Source organism: Heliangelus exortis, chromosome 1, assembly GCF_036169615.1.
Source record: "Heliangelus exortis chromosome 1, bHelExo1.hap1, whole genome shotgun sequence".
NCBI classification, from domain to species: Eukaryota; Metazoa; Chordata; class Aves; order Apodiformes; family Trochilidae; genus Heliangelus; species Heliangelus exortis.
The window spans coordinates 64,040,155-64,058,161 of NC_092422.1; the positions used below are offsets into that span (position 1 = coordinate 64,040,155).

The 18,007-nt window shown below is 37.6% G+C and overlaps 1 protein-coding gene across 2 annotated transcripts in view; it reads right to left on the reverse strand.

The window, feature by feature from the left end:
- The window catches only part of EIF5B (eukaryotic translation initiation factor 5B), a 37,099-nt gene that overhangs the window by 17,735 nt on the left and 1,357 nt on the right, over positions 1–18,007 (reverse strand). The window contains exons 1-8 of one of the 2 annotated variants that reach the window (XM_071745534.1): positions 14,160–14,260; positions 5,525–5,650; positions 5,340–5,424; positions 4,298–4,949; positions 3,583–3,803; positions 3,252–3,402; positions 1,643–1,738; positions 556–648 (exon numbers count right to left, since the gene is read on the reverse strand). In XM_071745534.1, coding sequence (XP_071601635.1) covers positions 556–648; positions 1,643–1,738; positions 3,252–3,402; positions 3,583–3,803; positions 4,298–4,949; positions 5,340–5,424; positions 5,525–5,650; positions 14,160–14,245 — 1,510 coding nt within the window. In that variant the 5' untranslated portion in view covers positions 14,246–14,260. Of the gene's footprint in view, positions 1–555; positions 649–1,642; positions 1,739–3,251; positions 3,403–3,582; positions 3,804–4,297; positions 4,950–5,339; positions 5,425–5,524; positions 5,651–14,159; positions 14,261–18,007 lie in introns of those variants that run through there. The other variant, XM_071745544.1, reaches the window with a different exon arrangement.

Below are 18,007 nucleotides of genomic sequence, written 5' to 3' on the forward strand. Positions count from 1 at the left end.
AGAAGTCCAGAACAATGTGATTTTGACTAAACAAGTACTGTGTGTTAGTAAAATTGAGGGCAACAACCACTTGCTATGCTGACAGTCAGCTTCACAAGCTGACCAGTATTCACTGCATTCAGCACTTGTGAAAGCAAAAAACATTTGGAACCAAGAACAAAATCACTATAAATATTGTAGTATCAGTACTAAAAGCAGCATATTTCCTTCTTGTCTCCACATAACCACTGACAAAACCTGGAGAAAGCAAATGAAAAGTCAGGGGAGCTAATCATAAGGAAATGAATATTCTTATTTGAGACAGTTGCTTAAGTCAACTGAACACTCGAGTTCACCCAGAATAAGGGATATTTACAGTCTCATCCTGAAGCTCTATGCCTTGTTGTACTCCATACAACTTCATCATTTACTTCCTTAAGAAAAAAACAACAAAAAACCTAGCAACTGTCTCAAGAAGATGGCCACTCAACCTCCATCCAACAAGCTATAATACCTATCATGCAGTGCTGCCACACTGTCTTATTATGTCTGAAATTTATTAGCATTACTACCAACCTGGCTCTACTGGAAGAGGAGTCTCTTCTTTTACTTGTGTTTCCAGTTCTACAGCATCTTCAGCCACGGAAGTTACCTCTGCACTTTCTGAGACTGCAAGAAAGCAAATTAGTTGTTACATTCATTCTTCCAAAGTACAAACCTTCTGAGTCAGACACACAGCTTCACATTAAAGTTCTATTTGTCAATTGTGCTGTTACAAGTAAGCAAAATCTGAATTTAATACCAAAATAACTGAACTCTCACTTACCTACTTAAAACAAAAGTTAGAGCATGTGGCTTACTTGAAAAAGTTTTGGTTTTCTCAGCAGTTAAACAGCTTTATGTAATAGTTCAGTTATAGGCTAAGAGGATTACAGTTGCTTTTGAACATTAAGAAAACCTTCAGAGGCAAGAAAAAAAAATACTAATGAACTACTGTCCCATATTAAAAAATAAATTACTGATACAATTCAAATAAGCAGCATTCTCAAGTCTATACACACAATCTTAAGTGATAAACAGCCATGTAACTCATGTCAAATGTAAAAAACATCTAAATAATACTGATGAAAGAAGGTTTTGGTTTGTTTAAACTAAGAAACAGTCTTGAGAAAAGCCTCAGTAATACCCCCACAAGAGCATTCACTATGTGTAACTGGTGCAACAAATCCTAAATTTTCAAAATGCAAGCTCTCAGAACTACTGCTGCCTCCTCACCCTGGGACATGAACATAGACTTAATTACAAGTCATTATTACCTACACTACACTGTATTTAACCTAAATACATGAACAAAGAATTCAACCTGATATTCTTAAAAGGCCTTTATATTCTGTACAACTCCAACATTCAGAAATTCTGAATAAAAAACCCAGGTTTGGAGAAAAGTAACAGTCAAGTAGATTGCAAAACAAAGGAAGAAATTAGCAGTCTTCAAAATAACTTTAGGATCTTAATGCATCAGCCCTTGCAGGTGGGTGGAGGGGTGTCAGAAAAACCTGACAGGCACCATGAAGTACAATTAGTTTAGGAATAGCTGACTTATTCCACAAACACTTCAGGAAATGTGACTAATCTGTTAGGTATCCCTATATGCAAACCACACCTTCTTTATTTTCCAGCTGCTGCTGCTTCTTCTTCTTTTTGTCTTCATATATTGGCCTTTTCTTTGGCACAGAGTCTTTGGATGGCACTTCGATACCTGCAAAAAAATTGTTAGAAAAAAAACCCAAGTGATCACTAAACATAAATTTTGGTTTACCTAAGAACACATCTTCCAGAATTGCAAGGAAGGAAGAGAGTGGAAATTAAGTTCAGTGTATATTTTCTTTTTAAAAAGAAGTCTGATTTTCAAAAGTTGTGAAATTTGACCAAAGCATAGTTCTTCAGCTATTCTGAATGCTCTCAAAAAAGAATGTAGTTATCTAATGGGCAAAACCAAAATAATCTTATCCTAAGACTCCATATTTGAAGTTACAGCATATTTACATAGAATTTCATCACTATACATACCCAGAGTTTAACAAGCATATGTGAATTCAAAGTCCGCTCTGCTAAAAATCACTTAAAACCAGCCTGCCAGTCCACCCTAGTTTTAGACAATCTGGAGCAGTTAAGAGGCATAGGTCTTCTTGAAAATCAGGAGATAATATTTTCTCTTTTGTTCTATCCTGGCATTTTTTTTTTAATTTATTATATTTTAACATAGATGGTTTTAGGTATTAAACTAAAGCCAGGTTCAATTAACCAGCTTCATCTTCACCTCACCAGAAAGACAGTACTGCAGTGCTGGAAGTGATCCAGGTAAAAAAAAAGTTTGTTGCAAAGACAAATTAATAATTTAATTACTGCTGCAGCCAAAATTCCTTCAGGTACTGTGCGATTTACAGTGCAGATTTCACAAAAATCCAGTTGTGGCAGCACAAAAAAAAGAACTGTAGTAACTACAACAACAAGAGAAGGGAAATGGCTTCTGTGTATATTTAGGCCCTGACGTATATTTAAGAGCGCCAAACATTTTACTAGCTAGAGAGATTCCTACCCTTACACATCCAACTACCAGCAAAGTGTCAGACTGAGTTGTCTACAAATATAAAAAGGACACTCTGGACTCAGGAATTAATTTGTTTCCTTAGACACAAACAAGTTACCAGGAACAAATTAGGACATGGGTTCTCTATATGTTGGATGCATTCACTTCAGCACCAAAGGAAACAGATTATATTTGAGGGAAAGGCAAGAAAGGTCCTATATAACCTTGTCCTGAAGCAAACACAAGATAATACACTGTTCACATGGACAGCTAACTTGAGGCACAATACACTTGATTAAGGGAGGGCATGAACTAATTCAAGAGGATCTACATCACTGGTCTTACAAGACCTGCAGCACAGCCCATCTGTTCTGGCCTTTGGACTAAGCAATGGAAAGAAGTGATTCTTCCCAAGTTCCATTAACAATACCCTTAAACTGCAAGTGGAATTTATTAAAAATTGGAGATGTAAAGTATAAGATAAAAATATACAGACATTTAAAACTAGTTTAAAAAAAAAAAAAAAAAAAAGGAGGGCCACACAATACTGCCTGCCTTGCTCAACAACAGAGAAGCTCTACAGGGAACAACTCAGGATGTGCCCTCCTAGCTCAAGATAGAAAATACAAACACAGCACAGTACGCATTTTAAAAAATGATTATTTTAAGCTTTACTGCTTACCCTGAGCTTGGAGCAGTTTAAGAGTAGCCTCTGCTCGGGCTCTGGCTTCTCGTTGAGATTTTGTTAAAAGTTTTCCCTCCTTCTTCAAACGCTCCTTCCTCTCTTTTTCTTTCTGCTTCTTCCTTTCTTTCCTCTCTTGCTCTAATCGTTCCTACAAAGTTGTAAAAAATTATGCAGAAATGTTAAAAACATACTTTACACAAAAGCTGGCCAAGTGTATGGTTTACTGATGAGAAATATATTAAGGGCTGATGGACCAACTGCACCAGCAAGGGCACAGGTTAAGACTACCCACCCTTATTTTCTGTCCTCAGAGTAAGATACACTGTACCTCCTCTCTGCGTTTTGCTTCTAGCTCCTCCAGTCGTCTTATTCGTTCTTCCTCCTCTCTTTTTGCCCTTTCTTCTTCCTCTTTCATTTTAGCCAAGGCTTCTTGCATAGCTTTGACCGTGGCTTTACTGGGACCCTTCTTCTTCTCTTTCTCTTTTTCTTCTTTCTCACCTTTCTTTTTTTTCTTGTCTTTTTTCTTCTTGTCCCCCTCATTGTCATCAGCTGCAGAAAAGTCATACATTCAAAGATTAAAAAAAAAGACTTCAGAGATTCAAAGAAATTTTAAAGATACTCTAAATACAATTAACACCAAGTGAGGAGCATTTTGACTTGCTACTAAATAAGCATTTTACAATGAAAAAAAAAGCCAAAAAAACCAGACTCTCCCTTAAGTTACAAAGTTGCAGCCTGAAGTCTTAAAGTAACAGCAGAACTGGGAAGTGAAAAAAAAAAAAGTGTTTGCAACACAGAATTGTAAGCATATATTGTAATGAGAATTTCCCACTTGGCTTTTGTTTTCCCACCTACCTGAAGAAATCACAGGCCAGAACAGCCACAAGTAAGCCAACACAAAGAGGCAGACAAGGCTACCAAATATCTAGTATTTCCAATTTAGAATAAAGCAACAATTCATCCTCACTGTTCGCCAACCCTTTGGCTTTTTTTTTTTAAAGCTACAGTGCTTAAATTACAGTTTTAGAAACCATGTTACAAACCCTCTGCTCCTGCAGGAGTCTCTCCTTTTTCCCCAGGACCAGGGGTTGCTGTAATTTCAGGAGCAGCCTTTTCTTCAGCCTTTTTCTGGGCTTCCTTTGGCTTTGCTGGTTCTTTACCACCTTCCGATTCTTCCTTCTCTTTCTGCTTCCTCAGTTTGGCTTTTTCTTCCTCACGTTTTTTCCTTTCACGTTCTTTTTTTTCTGCCTTCTTCTGAGCCACTGTTTTTACTTTGAATGAAGGTTCTTCTTCATCATCTCCACTTTCAGCAGCAGGAGTGGATTTTGATTTTTGGTTTTTCTTTTGTCCTTTTCTGGACTGGGAGAAGTCATCTGATTCATCACCGCTTTCACCTGTAGACACTGCCCCCCCACGCTCTTTTCTTTTCTTAATGTTAGTTTCATCTTCTTCTGACAGATCATGCTTTTTATTTGACTTCTGAGTTTTCCCTTTGATTTTCTTAAGCTGTGTCTCGTGATCATCATCATCGCTGCCAGAAAGCATATCTTGTTTTGCTTTCTGAGGTTTTTTTGATTTTTTATCTTTATCTTCCACTTCTTCACTGTCATAGTCATTTTCCAGATTGGCTTTTTTAATCTTTCCTTTCCTTTTTTTATCTTGTTTTGATAAGCTTTCTTCAATGTCATTTTCAACCTGGTATTAAATAATTAAACAATCAGCCATGAAAAATTACTTAGCTATTGTGAGCTAAGAAAAAGCATTGACAGATGTCAAGAAAAATTCTTATTGAAGAGGAAGCCTAAAAGCAGTAACTATTCCCACTGAGTGTACTACACCTCAGTTCACAATTAAAATTTATTCTGATTGGCTCTGAATAATTATCAGCATCAAGACATGGCTTCTGGTAAAATTTTCTACATTTTCCTAAGAAAAAACAATCAAGTATAACTAGAAGTGCAGGCTAGCTGCATGTTTCACATAGGATCTCCAACTACATTACAACACTAAAATTTATCTGAGAGAGAGCTGTCTTGTATTTAAACTATTTTCTTTTAAACAGCCCCCCTCCCTCTCAGCGTTCACCTTTCCTGTAGGAGGTTCCCTGTCAACTTTCCCTCCTTGTGCCTCTATTGACAGTTCTTCCAGTTCCTTCAGGATATCATCTTCACTAAAATAAAAAAGAAGTTATAGTACTTAAGTAACAGAGTTTTTGTATAATGGAATAAAATAAGACATACAGAAAAAAGGGAAAAAAACCCCAAACTTACTCAAAATCCTGTTTCTTCTTCTCTTTTTTCTTTTTGCCTTTGGCTTTCTGAGGCTCTTGCTCCTTTGCAGCTCCTGCACCTTCTATCTCAGCAGCAAGGGCATCAATATCAATATCATCTTTTGCACTAAAATGAAAAAGGAAAGCAAGGTTATTAAGAGTTCAAGCATGAAGCTTAGGTAAGTAAAAGCCACCTGCATAAAGCAAACAAAAACTTCAAAATGTAAAATCCATCACAAAATAAGCAGAGAGGTAAAAACTTCATTTAACAAACCATTTTGCACCATTACCTTACTCTACTCAGCAGGAGAAAAAGGAAAAAATTCATGCATTTCATCTGCTTGAAAGGAGGTAGAAAAGTAAAACATGTTCAGTTCTTGCAACACTGATTTTAAAAGTTTAGATATAAGAGTTGATAAAACTTACTGGAAGAACATAACTAGAGTGTTTACCCTTCAAATCACAGTAGGTATCATTGCTAGAAAAGCAGCCCCCACACTGAAAGCATAAAAATGAAGCACAAAGAAATTACTAGAGTTTGCTGAGTACTAAATTACAAATACTTATCTGTTCCTTTAAACACCCTTCAGCACACCAAAAAAGCTACAGAATTTTTATTTAGCAAATAAGTAGAAGTTCTTCACAACTTCCAGCCTACAACAACTGCCTATGCTTTGCCATCAGACTGAAAAGTTTTCCTATCTTTCAAGAAAAGAAGTTACAGGAACACAGTTCAGCCACAAACTAGACTCTAAAGCAGATCTTAAAACAAACACCAATGCAGTTGGCAAACAATCATTTCCACCACTTGCCTGACTACTGCCTCTCCCACCACTAAAGAAAGCCAAAAGAACTTTCACCAGGCATTTCAAATATGCACCCTTCCTCATTAAATCTCATTACATCATGTCTCTCTTTAAAAAGCATTTTCTTTTCTTTCTATAAATAACCTCTCGTCTTCAACTACACAGAAGTGGCTTTTTCCCCAGACTTTATCAACACTGTAGTGCAGATTCACCTTTTTCTTGACTCGTATCACAAGAATGGAGCAAAAACTGAGCCTACTGACCAAAGATTTTTCCACCTTATCACACTTACACCACAACTGTAAGAAAGAAGACTTACCTGTTCCTTGCTTCACACTTAGAACTTTGGTACTCAAACCAAAACTGATCTATTGAAGCAGCAAATATCAGGATGCTACTTTGATCACAGCTTGCAGCTTCAAAACCAAATATACTATTAACACCCTCTTCTATACATGGGCAGAAAACTGTTCTTTGTTTAACAATTTCACTATCTTAGTTATTACTACTCACTCAGGACAAAACAGACAAAGGCTGACCCACCAAACACCTGGATCTATATCCACAATACAAAGGAAATTAGTTTCTTCCAAATTGAAGATCTCCAAGACATCATCCAATTCAAAACTACCAGAACTTCAGACAATTTAGAAACCCAGAAGTTTAAGATTAATAATGTAATCATTCCTTCAAAGATTGAGATTTAATAAGTCTAGGTCATATTTCCTTTGTAAAAGGAGAGGGCTGAGAGAATAATTTACAAGCTTCAGTGAATGTTGAAATGTGCAAACCTATTCTATCCCAAACACAGGGCACAAGGTGTCACCAAACACTATCAATGCGACAATAGTACAAATAAGCAAAAATAAACTTCCTTGTGTTTACCTGAAGGCCAAGAGTATTTGAATTTTAAGATCTTTAATTTTCTTCTATATAAACTGAGCAAACAAACAAAACAGAAAGCAGCAGAATGAAGCACTTCGCTGTACTGCATCTTTATTACAAAAAACACCTACTTTCAGTCAAGAGGAAAAAAAACCCAACACGCCTTGAATATACCTAGTGGTATTTCTTATGTGCTGACATAAGTAACACATTTCTAGAAGAAATGTAACTCTCAAACGATGCAAGACTTCTAAACCAATCCCTACTTCCCCAAGAGGAAAGAATAAACTTTTTGGCCATTTCCACCTTAAGGACAGCTGACTTGAGGTTTCAGCAATTTTAAGAGCTGTTTTTATAAGCAGTTTAACAGGCTGTGTGCTGGGGGTACCACAGACAGATGAAATTGAAAATGTCAACAACCATCTCTACACCTGGAGTTAAAGCCCTAATATCAGGCTAACTGTATTACATATAGGCCCACACACAGGCCTCAGGTTTCTTTTTTGCATTAACTGCAGCATTACCAATTTATTAAGCACATTGGTTTGCTTCCTCCTACACTAGAGGTTAATGGAGAAGACTGAGTCAAATCCAGGGCTGGAACAGTTTGGAGAAACCAAAATATAAATTGTACTACTACTTCCATATGGTTAAGATCCATAGTAGTGGGAACAGTACATCCATGGTCATACAAATATTAAAAAGCCAAGTCTTTAAACAGGTTATAGTCTGCATAGATTGACTTTTCAGATTGCAACTTTTCAGAAAGTTACACTGCAACATATACTGCAGCATATACTTTTTTATGCTATTAGCAAAGAGGATGTTTATGGTACCTTCTGTTTTCCAGGACACAGACCTTAAGGGAGTACAGGGCTTATTTGTTTTTAAACCAGTTCTAGTCAACTGAAGCATGAAGAATAAAACTTCTTTGGGGGGGGAAAGACCCTCTAATCAAACAAGAAAGAAACTAATTGACAGACTGTAAGAACAGTTTAGGAATAATAATGAAGACTACTTAGCTGTAACAACAGTGGCATAAACTTAAGAACGTTTCCAACCTTGGCTTCCACTGCTTAAAAGTTAAAATCGAAACTTTTTGACAACATTTCCATTTAAAGAGACACAGCAGGCTTCACACATTGATAAATTACCCAGCAAAATTAAGGCTGCATGCAATACACAACAATAAATACTGTGACTCTTCTTCAGAACTGTAAAGCAAGAATATTATTGGAAAGCCATGGAATTAATTTCTGCTTCCATTACTAGTTTATTCCCATTCTCACCTTGAATTTCCTTACCTTTTTAAACTCTATTATTATTCCACTAGGATTTTTTAACAAAAGAAATTTGAAAGGAAGATCAAGAAGGTGCCCTCTACCACTTTCTGGGAGACTTGTGTGATAAGGAACCCACTGCACTTTAAGACACATAGCAGGAGAGTTTCTTTCCTATTGATATTGGAAGACACACCTAGGGACTCCTCTCCAGTAAACTTTTTTAAGCAGTTTCAGAAACCTGAACACTTGCAGAAACCTCCCCCTGCTCCAAAATATTACCACACAGCCTCTTTTCCTTCTCCATTCAGCCTTTACAAGGACCTCGACCTTAACCCCAACCCTAAGTGCCCGATACAGGACCCTGAAAGCACTGGTATGCTCAGACAGTTTTCAGTTCTGACCTCGAAGTGCTTTCGCATGAAGTCTTCATATGCAGACTTCACAGCCCCACTGCCTTAGGCTATTCAAGCTCTTGCTTTGGACTCAAAAGGAGAGTTGCTGTTGATCAGGTTCACACACCAAGATAAAACCAAGTTTTCTCAGGACAAGTGGCTCAAGGAGGTCTGGAAAGCAAGGAGCTGAAAGCGAAGTGCAACTGCACTTCTGAGAAGGAGTTATTGCACAGATTTTCCTTTGTCTCTGTTTCAGAAGGGAAGACTGAGCCACCCTTCCTTTTCACAGACTTTTGGTACCAGCCTCTGTTTTTGCTGCTATTTATGAAGAGAATTCTGATACTGCTACAACAGCATTTCAGTGCAGTACATTACAGCAAGAGTTAGGTGTGTGGACTTCACTCAAGCCTAAACAATTTTCAAAACACTAAATGTCTGCACACATTCCTCCATGGAGGTCTTTGCTTAACACAGATAAAAACTGTGGGAGAAATCCCAGCAGTCAGGCTAAAGGATATGGCAGCAATCAATAAAACGCATGCAGAGATCACCGTATTTCAGATACAAAGCAAAATTACTTTTCTTTAGAGCTATATAACTGATTTTAGTAAGTGTTCTGCACTTTCTCTATGCAATTTCCCTGCCTTTTGCACTTCAAAGCAGGATTATAGTAATATGACTTCACATTTTTCCCAGGCATTTTAAAAGTAGCATACAGAAACATCCACATACTTTATACCAAAAAATTGGAGTGCTCCCAAGTAAGTGAAGATTTCTACGTCAGGAATGGGCAAAAAAGGAAATTCAACATCTCATGCAATCAAAGCATCAAACCAGGCCAGCAACAGAAAGTTATGCTCCAAAACACAACCCAAGCTACTTGAAGTACATGTTAAGCAAAACCAGTAGCAAATAAAGCTAGTCTGAAATCCTGCCCATAAGAGAATGTACAAATCATATTCAGTGTGAAGATTAAAGCAGAGTTCAGAAATAAAATGAAAAGCTACCTACCACCATCCAGTCAGCTGTACAAAGACAGCCAGTAGCTCTGCTATTTGTAAGATCCCACACAGTTGCAAGCTATTGAGTCAGAAAAGTGGAAAGATCATGTGACTGATAAATGCATGGTATCTAGAAAAAAGTGTTTCTCTTGCTAGCACAGCAGGGAAATAATATTTAAGACTAGAACCTCAGAAAAACAATCAAACAAAACAAAACCCCTCAGCTTTTACATAGCATCTGCTAAAAATTATGAGGGTGTTGGGCTTTTTTGTTGTTGGTTTTTTTTTTTTTTCAGAGGGAGGAGGGTGGGGAGGTGTTTTTTAAACACGAGAAAAAAGCACAGTTTTGGAACAAGCTCTTTTTATGATGCAATGGTCTGCAACAGGCAGAACCTAGAAATTCCCTGTAGAAGACAATGAGGTCAGAGTCCACCCTAACACAAGCTTTGATTTACAGATGCCTAATCTTAAACTAATCCTAGTTTCCATATGGTTTCCTATGGTCAGCTTTAGTCTTTTAAGGGCACATTTTGCCATTTTGTTCAAATACTTAAAATACCAAGTTTCATAGCTTCTGACACTTGTGCACAACTAGTGAGATTTTTTTAAGTCTGAAGTTTTACCTTTTCTTTTGCAGTCAAGGAAACTACAGCTGTTAATTAGCACACATCTCACCAGAACACAAGTTGTCATGCTCCAAAATAAAGATTTAAGCCTACAATACCAAAATGAGATAAAAATCAACCGAGCTTCCCAACAAAGTATTTCACAACAGTTACAAGCATATTTTAATTATCCCTTCTCTCTTCCTTGGAAAGTTCAGAAATCCCTCCAAGTACTGGCACAGTTAACATATTAATTACTGGGATTTTCTTGGTGTGAAGCTTCCATACTAATGACAAATACTGCACCCAACATAATCTCTGTAGCAGACAAACCTAGGCATAAAAACTTGAGAGACTTCTGGGCATTGCTCCAGAAAAAAAGACCAAATGTGGGGAACACAGCACTACAGCTATCGCATTAAGAGACAATAGACTTTAAGCATTTTTCTTTGCTCAGTGAACTTTTGCAGCTGAAATAAATAACTGCCCTTCCTTGCCAAACAAGCTCCTCCAGCTTCCCATGCAGGTTCTTGTGAAGGACAGCCTTGCAAGTCGACAGCATTTCACAGATACTCTCCGGTAACAAACACATTAACAAGACCACCAGCAAACACGTTTTCCTCAGGGTCTCAGAAAAGACCACACATAATCATGACTTTGAGTATACTTATTAAAGAACCTACAATATATCCCCCCAAACACGGGTCAAAACTTCCTTATAAATAGGCACTACACGTCTATGCATGGCAGAGATGGCATTTCTGACCAGGCAGCTGGAAGATAAAGAGCAAAGGAAACTATTAATCCACACATAAACCGAAGGAGTGGAGCCACGGGATTAATTAGCACTACACAAAGGAGCTGAGTTGCCCTCATTTATATTGAAATTAGTTAAATGAAACAGCAGAAATTAAATGGAAGATTTCATCTTAATGAGAACAAGCCCCTAACTACTGGAAATCCAACATCCAGCTTTACAAAGTCAACAGGGTAATGGTCTCTTGCTGAAGCTGAAACTAAAACTAAAGGGTACATGCAGACTCAAAAATCACGAGTACTTTTTGATCCAGTGCACTGCAGCACAAATACGATTACTAAACCTTGCCTTCAGCTTACAGCTGAGATAACAATTAAAGTCAAATTACTCTAAAAATATTTTAGTTAGGATTGAGTTTAAGCTGTCTCTGTAAAGATGAAGTTCAAAGGTCAGAAAACACTGTACAGTTAAAAACACACTAAAAAAACCCCACATTCATGTGCATAGGGCAGAAGAGTCAGTAAGCCGACACAGTAAGAAAGTTGCATCACTCCTGTGAACTCACTGCCCAGATTCCTGCATAATCAGAAGGCTCAGTTTTGCTGAGGCAACTTTGGAGATATTTCATCATTTACATGACACCACCTCTACTAACCACCTTCAAAGGTACTTCACTGTCATTAAGTCATTTTCTTTTGCTTAAAAAAAGCAGCCCTTGAACTTCAAAAAGTCTGAAAATAAGCTGACCTATCTGTTTCCACATGTTGGGTTTTGCAATAGTTTCAGGCTAAATAAAACTAAGACTTTTAGGCTGGTCTTTACCATTAACCCCCTAGAATGCCCTACAACCCACATATACAGAGGATGGGGGAGTCCAGTAATTAGGATGCATTTCTAAATAGAAGCTTATCCAAAACTAGCAAGTTGTTACCAATTTGTAGTTGTATTTACTTGTAAGCATCAAGATAAATTAGCATTCTCTCTTCCAAAAAATAGTTCTTCCAGAGCAACTGGTTTTAAATGCTATAGAACATAAACCACTTTGGAAGTGATTATTTAATTGTTCACACACCACCAACTTGTTCTTTAAGGGGATTATGATATTGGAAATGCAAGTATCTGCTGGCTCAGCAAGGCTATTCAAAACATAAAAACAAAGCCTTTTTCTCATTCTTACCTGCCAAAGAACGTGAATGCTGCAATTTTTTTTTTTACAGTAGAAGCAGCCACCTTGTTTTTCCTGCTGGAAACATTTAAATTCCTTATGCCCAAGACAATATGAAATTCAAGAAAGAATGAACTGCAATCCTTCCTCAGATCAAGCAGTGAAGCAGTGTCCACCTGAACACCAGCTATGCAACTGACCACTGGAGCTGGCAGTGCTTAACATAAAACAAAACAAACAACAACAAAAATCACAACCTCAGAAATAGGCCATCCTCCCTCTGCATTTTCCTCGAACTATGGGGAAAGGCAGGGGAGAAGTGACTTACTTCCTTCCCCATCTCATTAACTCAGGCAACCTTGGACCACAAATAATTGCAGAAAAGACTTTTTTGGCAGCAGATCATATCAAAACAGCTGAGTTGTACTGTGGGCATGTAAGCATTAAATCCAGTGCAATGGAAGCAGTTCCAGCACGCAGCTGGGGATGGCAAGAGGAAGACCACAAGTACTGAGACCTAAGACAACTGAATGAAGAGTGATGTGCAACTATACCTCAGCTACATTTCCTTAGTAAGATGAAGGAAGCTGGTGAAGCTACCTAATTACATGAGACAGACAGCAAGGAAGTAAAATTTGACTAAAAGGGTAATTGCTTTTTATTCAGGCTCCCAAGACAATTATACCATTTTTAATATTAAAGAGTCATGCCTTCTCTTTCAAGTTTGGCTAGGGAAAAAAAAAAGAGTAGAGTTAACTATTGGGTTAGAAAACATAAAAAAAAAAAAAAGACAGAATATAACTCTTAGCCACAACAGATTCTATGAAATCAAAGTCTCCTTGATATAACACATGTAAAAAGCAAATACAAAAAATTAAAAGCCCACCACAATTTAAAATCCTATTTAAAACAATATATCAAAATTTCAAGATAAAAAGCTTCTGTTGTGGCTAACAGTTGTCATAACAGAGCTTTGGAAGAAAGCTGTTCTTCAAGGTTCAGTCCAAACGCTTATGCCCCAAGATAATGAGATTACTAAAAGCACAGAATATAAAACACTAAGTTAAGAACTAGCATTTGGTCTTCCCATTTAGAACAGTTCATGAAACACACTTTAGATTGTCTATAATCCTGAAAAGCAAAGGATGCCCACCTATATTAACTATAATGAAAACCAATACTTCTTACAGCATCTATCTAAACATATTTCAGTGTTAAGAAACCAGATTCATGTCTAAAATCTCCACTAGATTATCATAAAAAAAAAAAAAGTTTCATACATGTCAAGAGTAAGTCATTAGTGCTGCAAACAACCAGAGCATCAAAACACACATCTTTTGTAAGATAACAAAGGCTTTCAGAATAGAACATCTACCAAACTGCACTGTACTTTTTAGCAAGCCAAACCTGATGACTGAATCCAATATGTACACATAGAATTTGTCTGCAGAAATATTATTCCCTCTACAACTCCAGAAGACTCTTTTTATAGAGTGAGTAGGAAAAGGAGTATTATGTAAGCATTAGAAGTTACTACACTGGGGATTTTGTCCAGAACTGTAACCTTGGCTCCCAGGCAGCTTTTAAGTGATGAAAAGCACAGAATAAACATATAGCATGAGCCCAGAACCAGAAAAGCATGACAGTACTGATTTAATAAAAACCAGCAAAGGTATATAGAGCCATCAACTTGTCTGGACTGATACTATGAGTGTCAACAACAACCATAGAGTTTAACTTACTGTAAACCTCTCTGTCCCGAGTGAAGCTTTCTAGAGATCTTCACAGAATTGAAAAAAGGTTTCTTCAATTCCTTCTGGCTTGTCATGTACTATTTTCATAAACAGTAGTTATACATAAGGCTTAAATGCCTTCAGGCATAGATGAAGAGAATCTAGATTTCAACAACTGCTTAAACAAGAAATAATAATACAAACTTTACCATTACTACAGATTTCTGAAGATACTTAGACTTTTTACAACAATGCTTTGCTTACAAAAAAATCCAAACAAAATGCATAAAAATAGTTTTCTTATAAACATAGAAGGCCTATATTAGAACCTGTAGGTTTGGGGGGAACAGAAATACACATTTGTGTAGAGCAGGCCAATAAACTTTTGTCATTGAGATACTATTTTGCATTCTTTTATTCCACCTTTCAGTACAAAAGCCCAGCATCTTCCAGAGATTTGCAAAACATGGATTTGAATGGCTTATGAGCTGTTTTACTTGACAGAGCTCTATAAAGCTCTGCTTGTGGAAATATTTTTGAGGAGCTGATAGAAACAGTTACTGCAAATTTTCTGGTGTACAGAATGTTTCAAAATGACAGGTGTTTGAAGGCTTTCTAGCTTTCACAGAACTTTCCTACAAAACATTAAGAAGACTTTACTTAACACTAATAAAATATGAGTCAAATAGAATGACTAGTAGACAATAGCAGTAATTTAACTGGAAGAAGATAAAGCAATATACAGCATCAGCAACAGCACTGTGAAGTCTTATTTTAGCAGCAGCATTCACTTGTGGCTGCAGAATCACAGCTGGCACCTGTAACTTCTAAAGCAATATTCAAGAATTATCAGAGTGGTATGCCTAGGCACCAGTGCACTATATTAAAGGGCAAAGGAATAAACACACCTAAAGTATACCTTCTGGAAGCTAAGCAAAAACATGAAGATGACTTAAAGCTGGAAGAATAGATGGAAAGATGCCTATTCCAGGCAGGAAATAATCTGTAACATACAGCATTTATCACACTTACTTAAAAATCTAAAGCATCAGTTTGAGGCTTGAATTCAAAACACAGTTCTGTAGTTTACAACAGCCTTTCTTCCCACACATTAAAAAAGAAATTCTACACTCAATTCACAAAGACAGTGGAGGAGAACCTTGACATACCTTCTGCCATTATGGCTCTATCCAAGAACCAAAGCATAACCCAGGTCCCTGGAAGAGCTAGATTATACATCAGAAAATCCATTCTTCCATTAGGAAAGACTGGTAATTCAGATACTTTATATTTTTATTGAAAGGTTTGCTATGAAGATTAGTTTGAAAATGAGCAATTAACACAACCACCAGAATTCCAAAAAGGAACCAACTTCCATACAGCTTAGGAGCTATATATGACCCAAAACACTCTCCACTTTCACAAAGTGCCTAACACACCACTGAGTTTTTCCTACAGCAACCATGTATCTGACCATTGTAGATAAATAGGTTCTTCATGGACAGATGCACACCAATCAAGTGACAGGAGTCAATAACTGGGTTCCAAAGGAATATAACAGAGGTGACTGGTATAGTAGAAATAGATTTTTAGGAACATCTGTTCAGGTAGCAATCTTTATTTGTAACAGGTTATGTTCCTGCATTCCTATTATTTCCCTGTCATCACTGATATCATCTCATTCGTGGTCTTGTCTCCCTGTGCTTTAAAACTCTCTTCCCCTGACAAAATCCATCCTCACCCTCATTTCCAAGTACACTTTCTGGACATGTATCAATACTTATCAGTATGACATCTACTGTATTCAGCAGAAAAAAAAAAAAAAAAAAAAAGAAGGGGAAAACTACACAACAGAAGTCAAAGCTATAGGATCGAGTGGAGAAAAGCAGAATAAAGATGACTTTTACCTTCTGTAACTTGTCTCAGTATGTCAGAAGACAAGCAGAAAACTTCCTTCCCACCACATCAATTCTCAAACCAATATTCACAACTCACACATACCACCTGCATCCTCACACATGCACTGCAAGTTATGCCCTTTAGCTGCCACATGCTTTGTGAAAGGCAGCCAAAAGGGATGCAAGGGATTATATCTGTAACACAGTTGTCAGGGAAGGAAAGAGAGGAAAAAAAAAGGAGAAAGCAAGTAACTCTGCGCAGCACAGAACTGAAGATGTGGGAGATAAAACTGACTGGAAGCCTCTGTTTCCACAGAAAATGGAAATGGAAAGGAGACTGGTGGGGGATGATGAAGCCTATCCTCAAAGTAAAGATGCAAGTATGTGATGCAGCCTCTTTTTCACAGAAATCTGACATTTAGGGGGGTATCAGCTAAAACCAGCACCACCAGATGATGGTACAGACAGAGCCTATTTCAAAACATCACTGACTTTCCAGATCCATCCTTGCTCCCATCCTTTCCTGCTACAAAACACACTCAGTCTAAATGTGCAGACCTGTTTCTCAAATACACATAAATTTGAATTCTTCTTCCACATCATCCCTCCTATTGCCACACAAACACACAGCCCTGTGACACAGTATCACCACTGCTAGCAGCAGCCTGGAAGCTCCATACTACATTTGCAAGACCTTAGGACCAAACCCTATCTGGCTTACCTTGGCTGAACTTTTCTTGACCTGCCTTCAACTTTTACTTGGTTTGGCTGTGACAGAGATTTCTCTACCTGTCCAGATACCTATGCTTAACTGGTTCTACTTTTGTTTATTTAGCCACGCTGTAACCATAGTTTCATAGACAGAAGCAAAAAACAGTTACTCTGTATAGAACAAGATATTTCAAACTCTACAATAATGATGGAAAGAAATACAGGCCTGATATGATAGCAGAGGCCTTGAGAAATGAAGACACAGGATGGAGTGGAGAGGAGAACAGGCAGGGGATAAACAGAGATGGCTGCTACACAACTCGGCACTGGACATTCCAACACTCACCAGCAGCTGGCTAAGAGAAATGCAAACCTGGACAAAACTCATTTTAGGGGTAACAACCATGAAAGAAACAGTAGCTAATAAATACTGCCTTTCACAGTGTTGCAAACCAGTGACAAGCAAAAGCACACAAGCAAGCATACAAAGATGACCTCAAGCAGATCCTATAGTCAAGATGAAGGAACCATCAACACAAACACACTGCACATCACACCTAGCACCAGCAGCTCACCCTAAGAGGTCACCATCATCAGGGTGACACCACTGACCTTAGGACTCAGAGCAGCAGCGAGATGGCAAGTGTAACTATTTTTACTTGCACTATTGTTCTTTCTGCAACAATTAGATCTGGGATAATAATCATTAGGCTCCTAGATTTCAATTATTCTAACAATAAACTTTTCATTTCTCTTCTAAGGCACGCTTCCATTTTTTAGACATAAGTGAGATTTTGCACGGAGCACACAAGAGACCTAAGCTCAGTCATTTACTGGGACACATAAGAGAACAAAGTATTCAGTAGGCACCGAGACTCCCAAAACTTCCCCTGCACACCAGCCAATGTCACTGGAAGGGCCCCAAACAGGTGGTGCTTTGGTACTTTGGCTTCTGCATGATTGAGCATCTACAACACCAGGTACAAAGACAAGCACTAGGTCTTCTTTACAGCATGAAAATCCAACCTCTCCTTCTTTCTCAAATAAATCTTGATTTATCTTCTCACCAGAGCTGCTCCAAGATGAACCTGTGAAATACAGCTCATGTAACAAACTAACAACAGATACTACAAAGCAGCATACATGGTAAGGCAAAAGGTGTGAGGAAATATAGTCAGTCAACTAAAATACTCATTATTCAGAAAGGATCAGAGAAACTAAAACAGTTTACACCTTAATTTGGCAAAG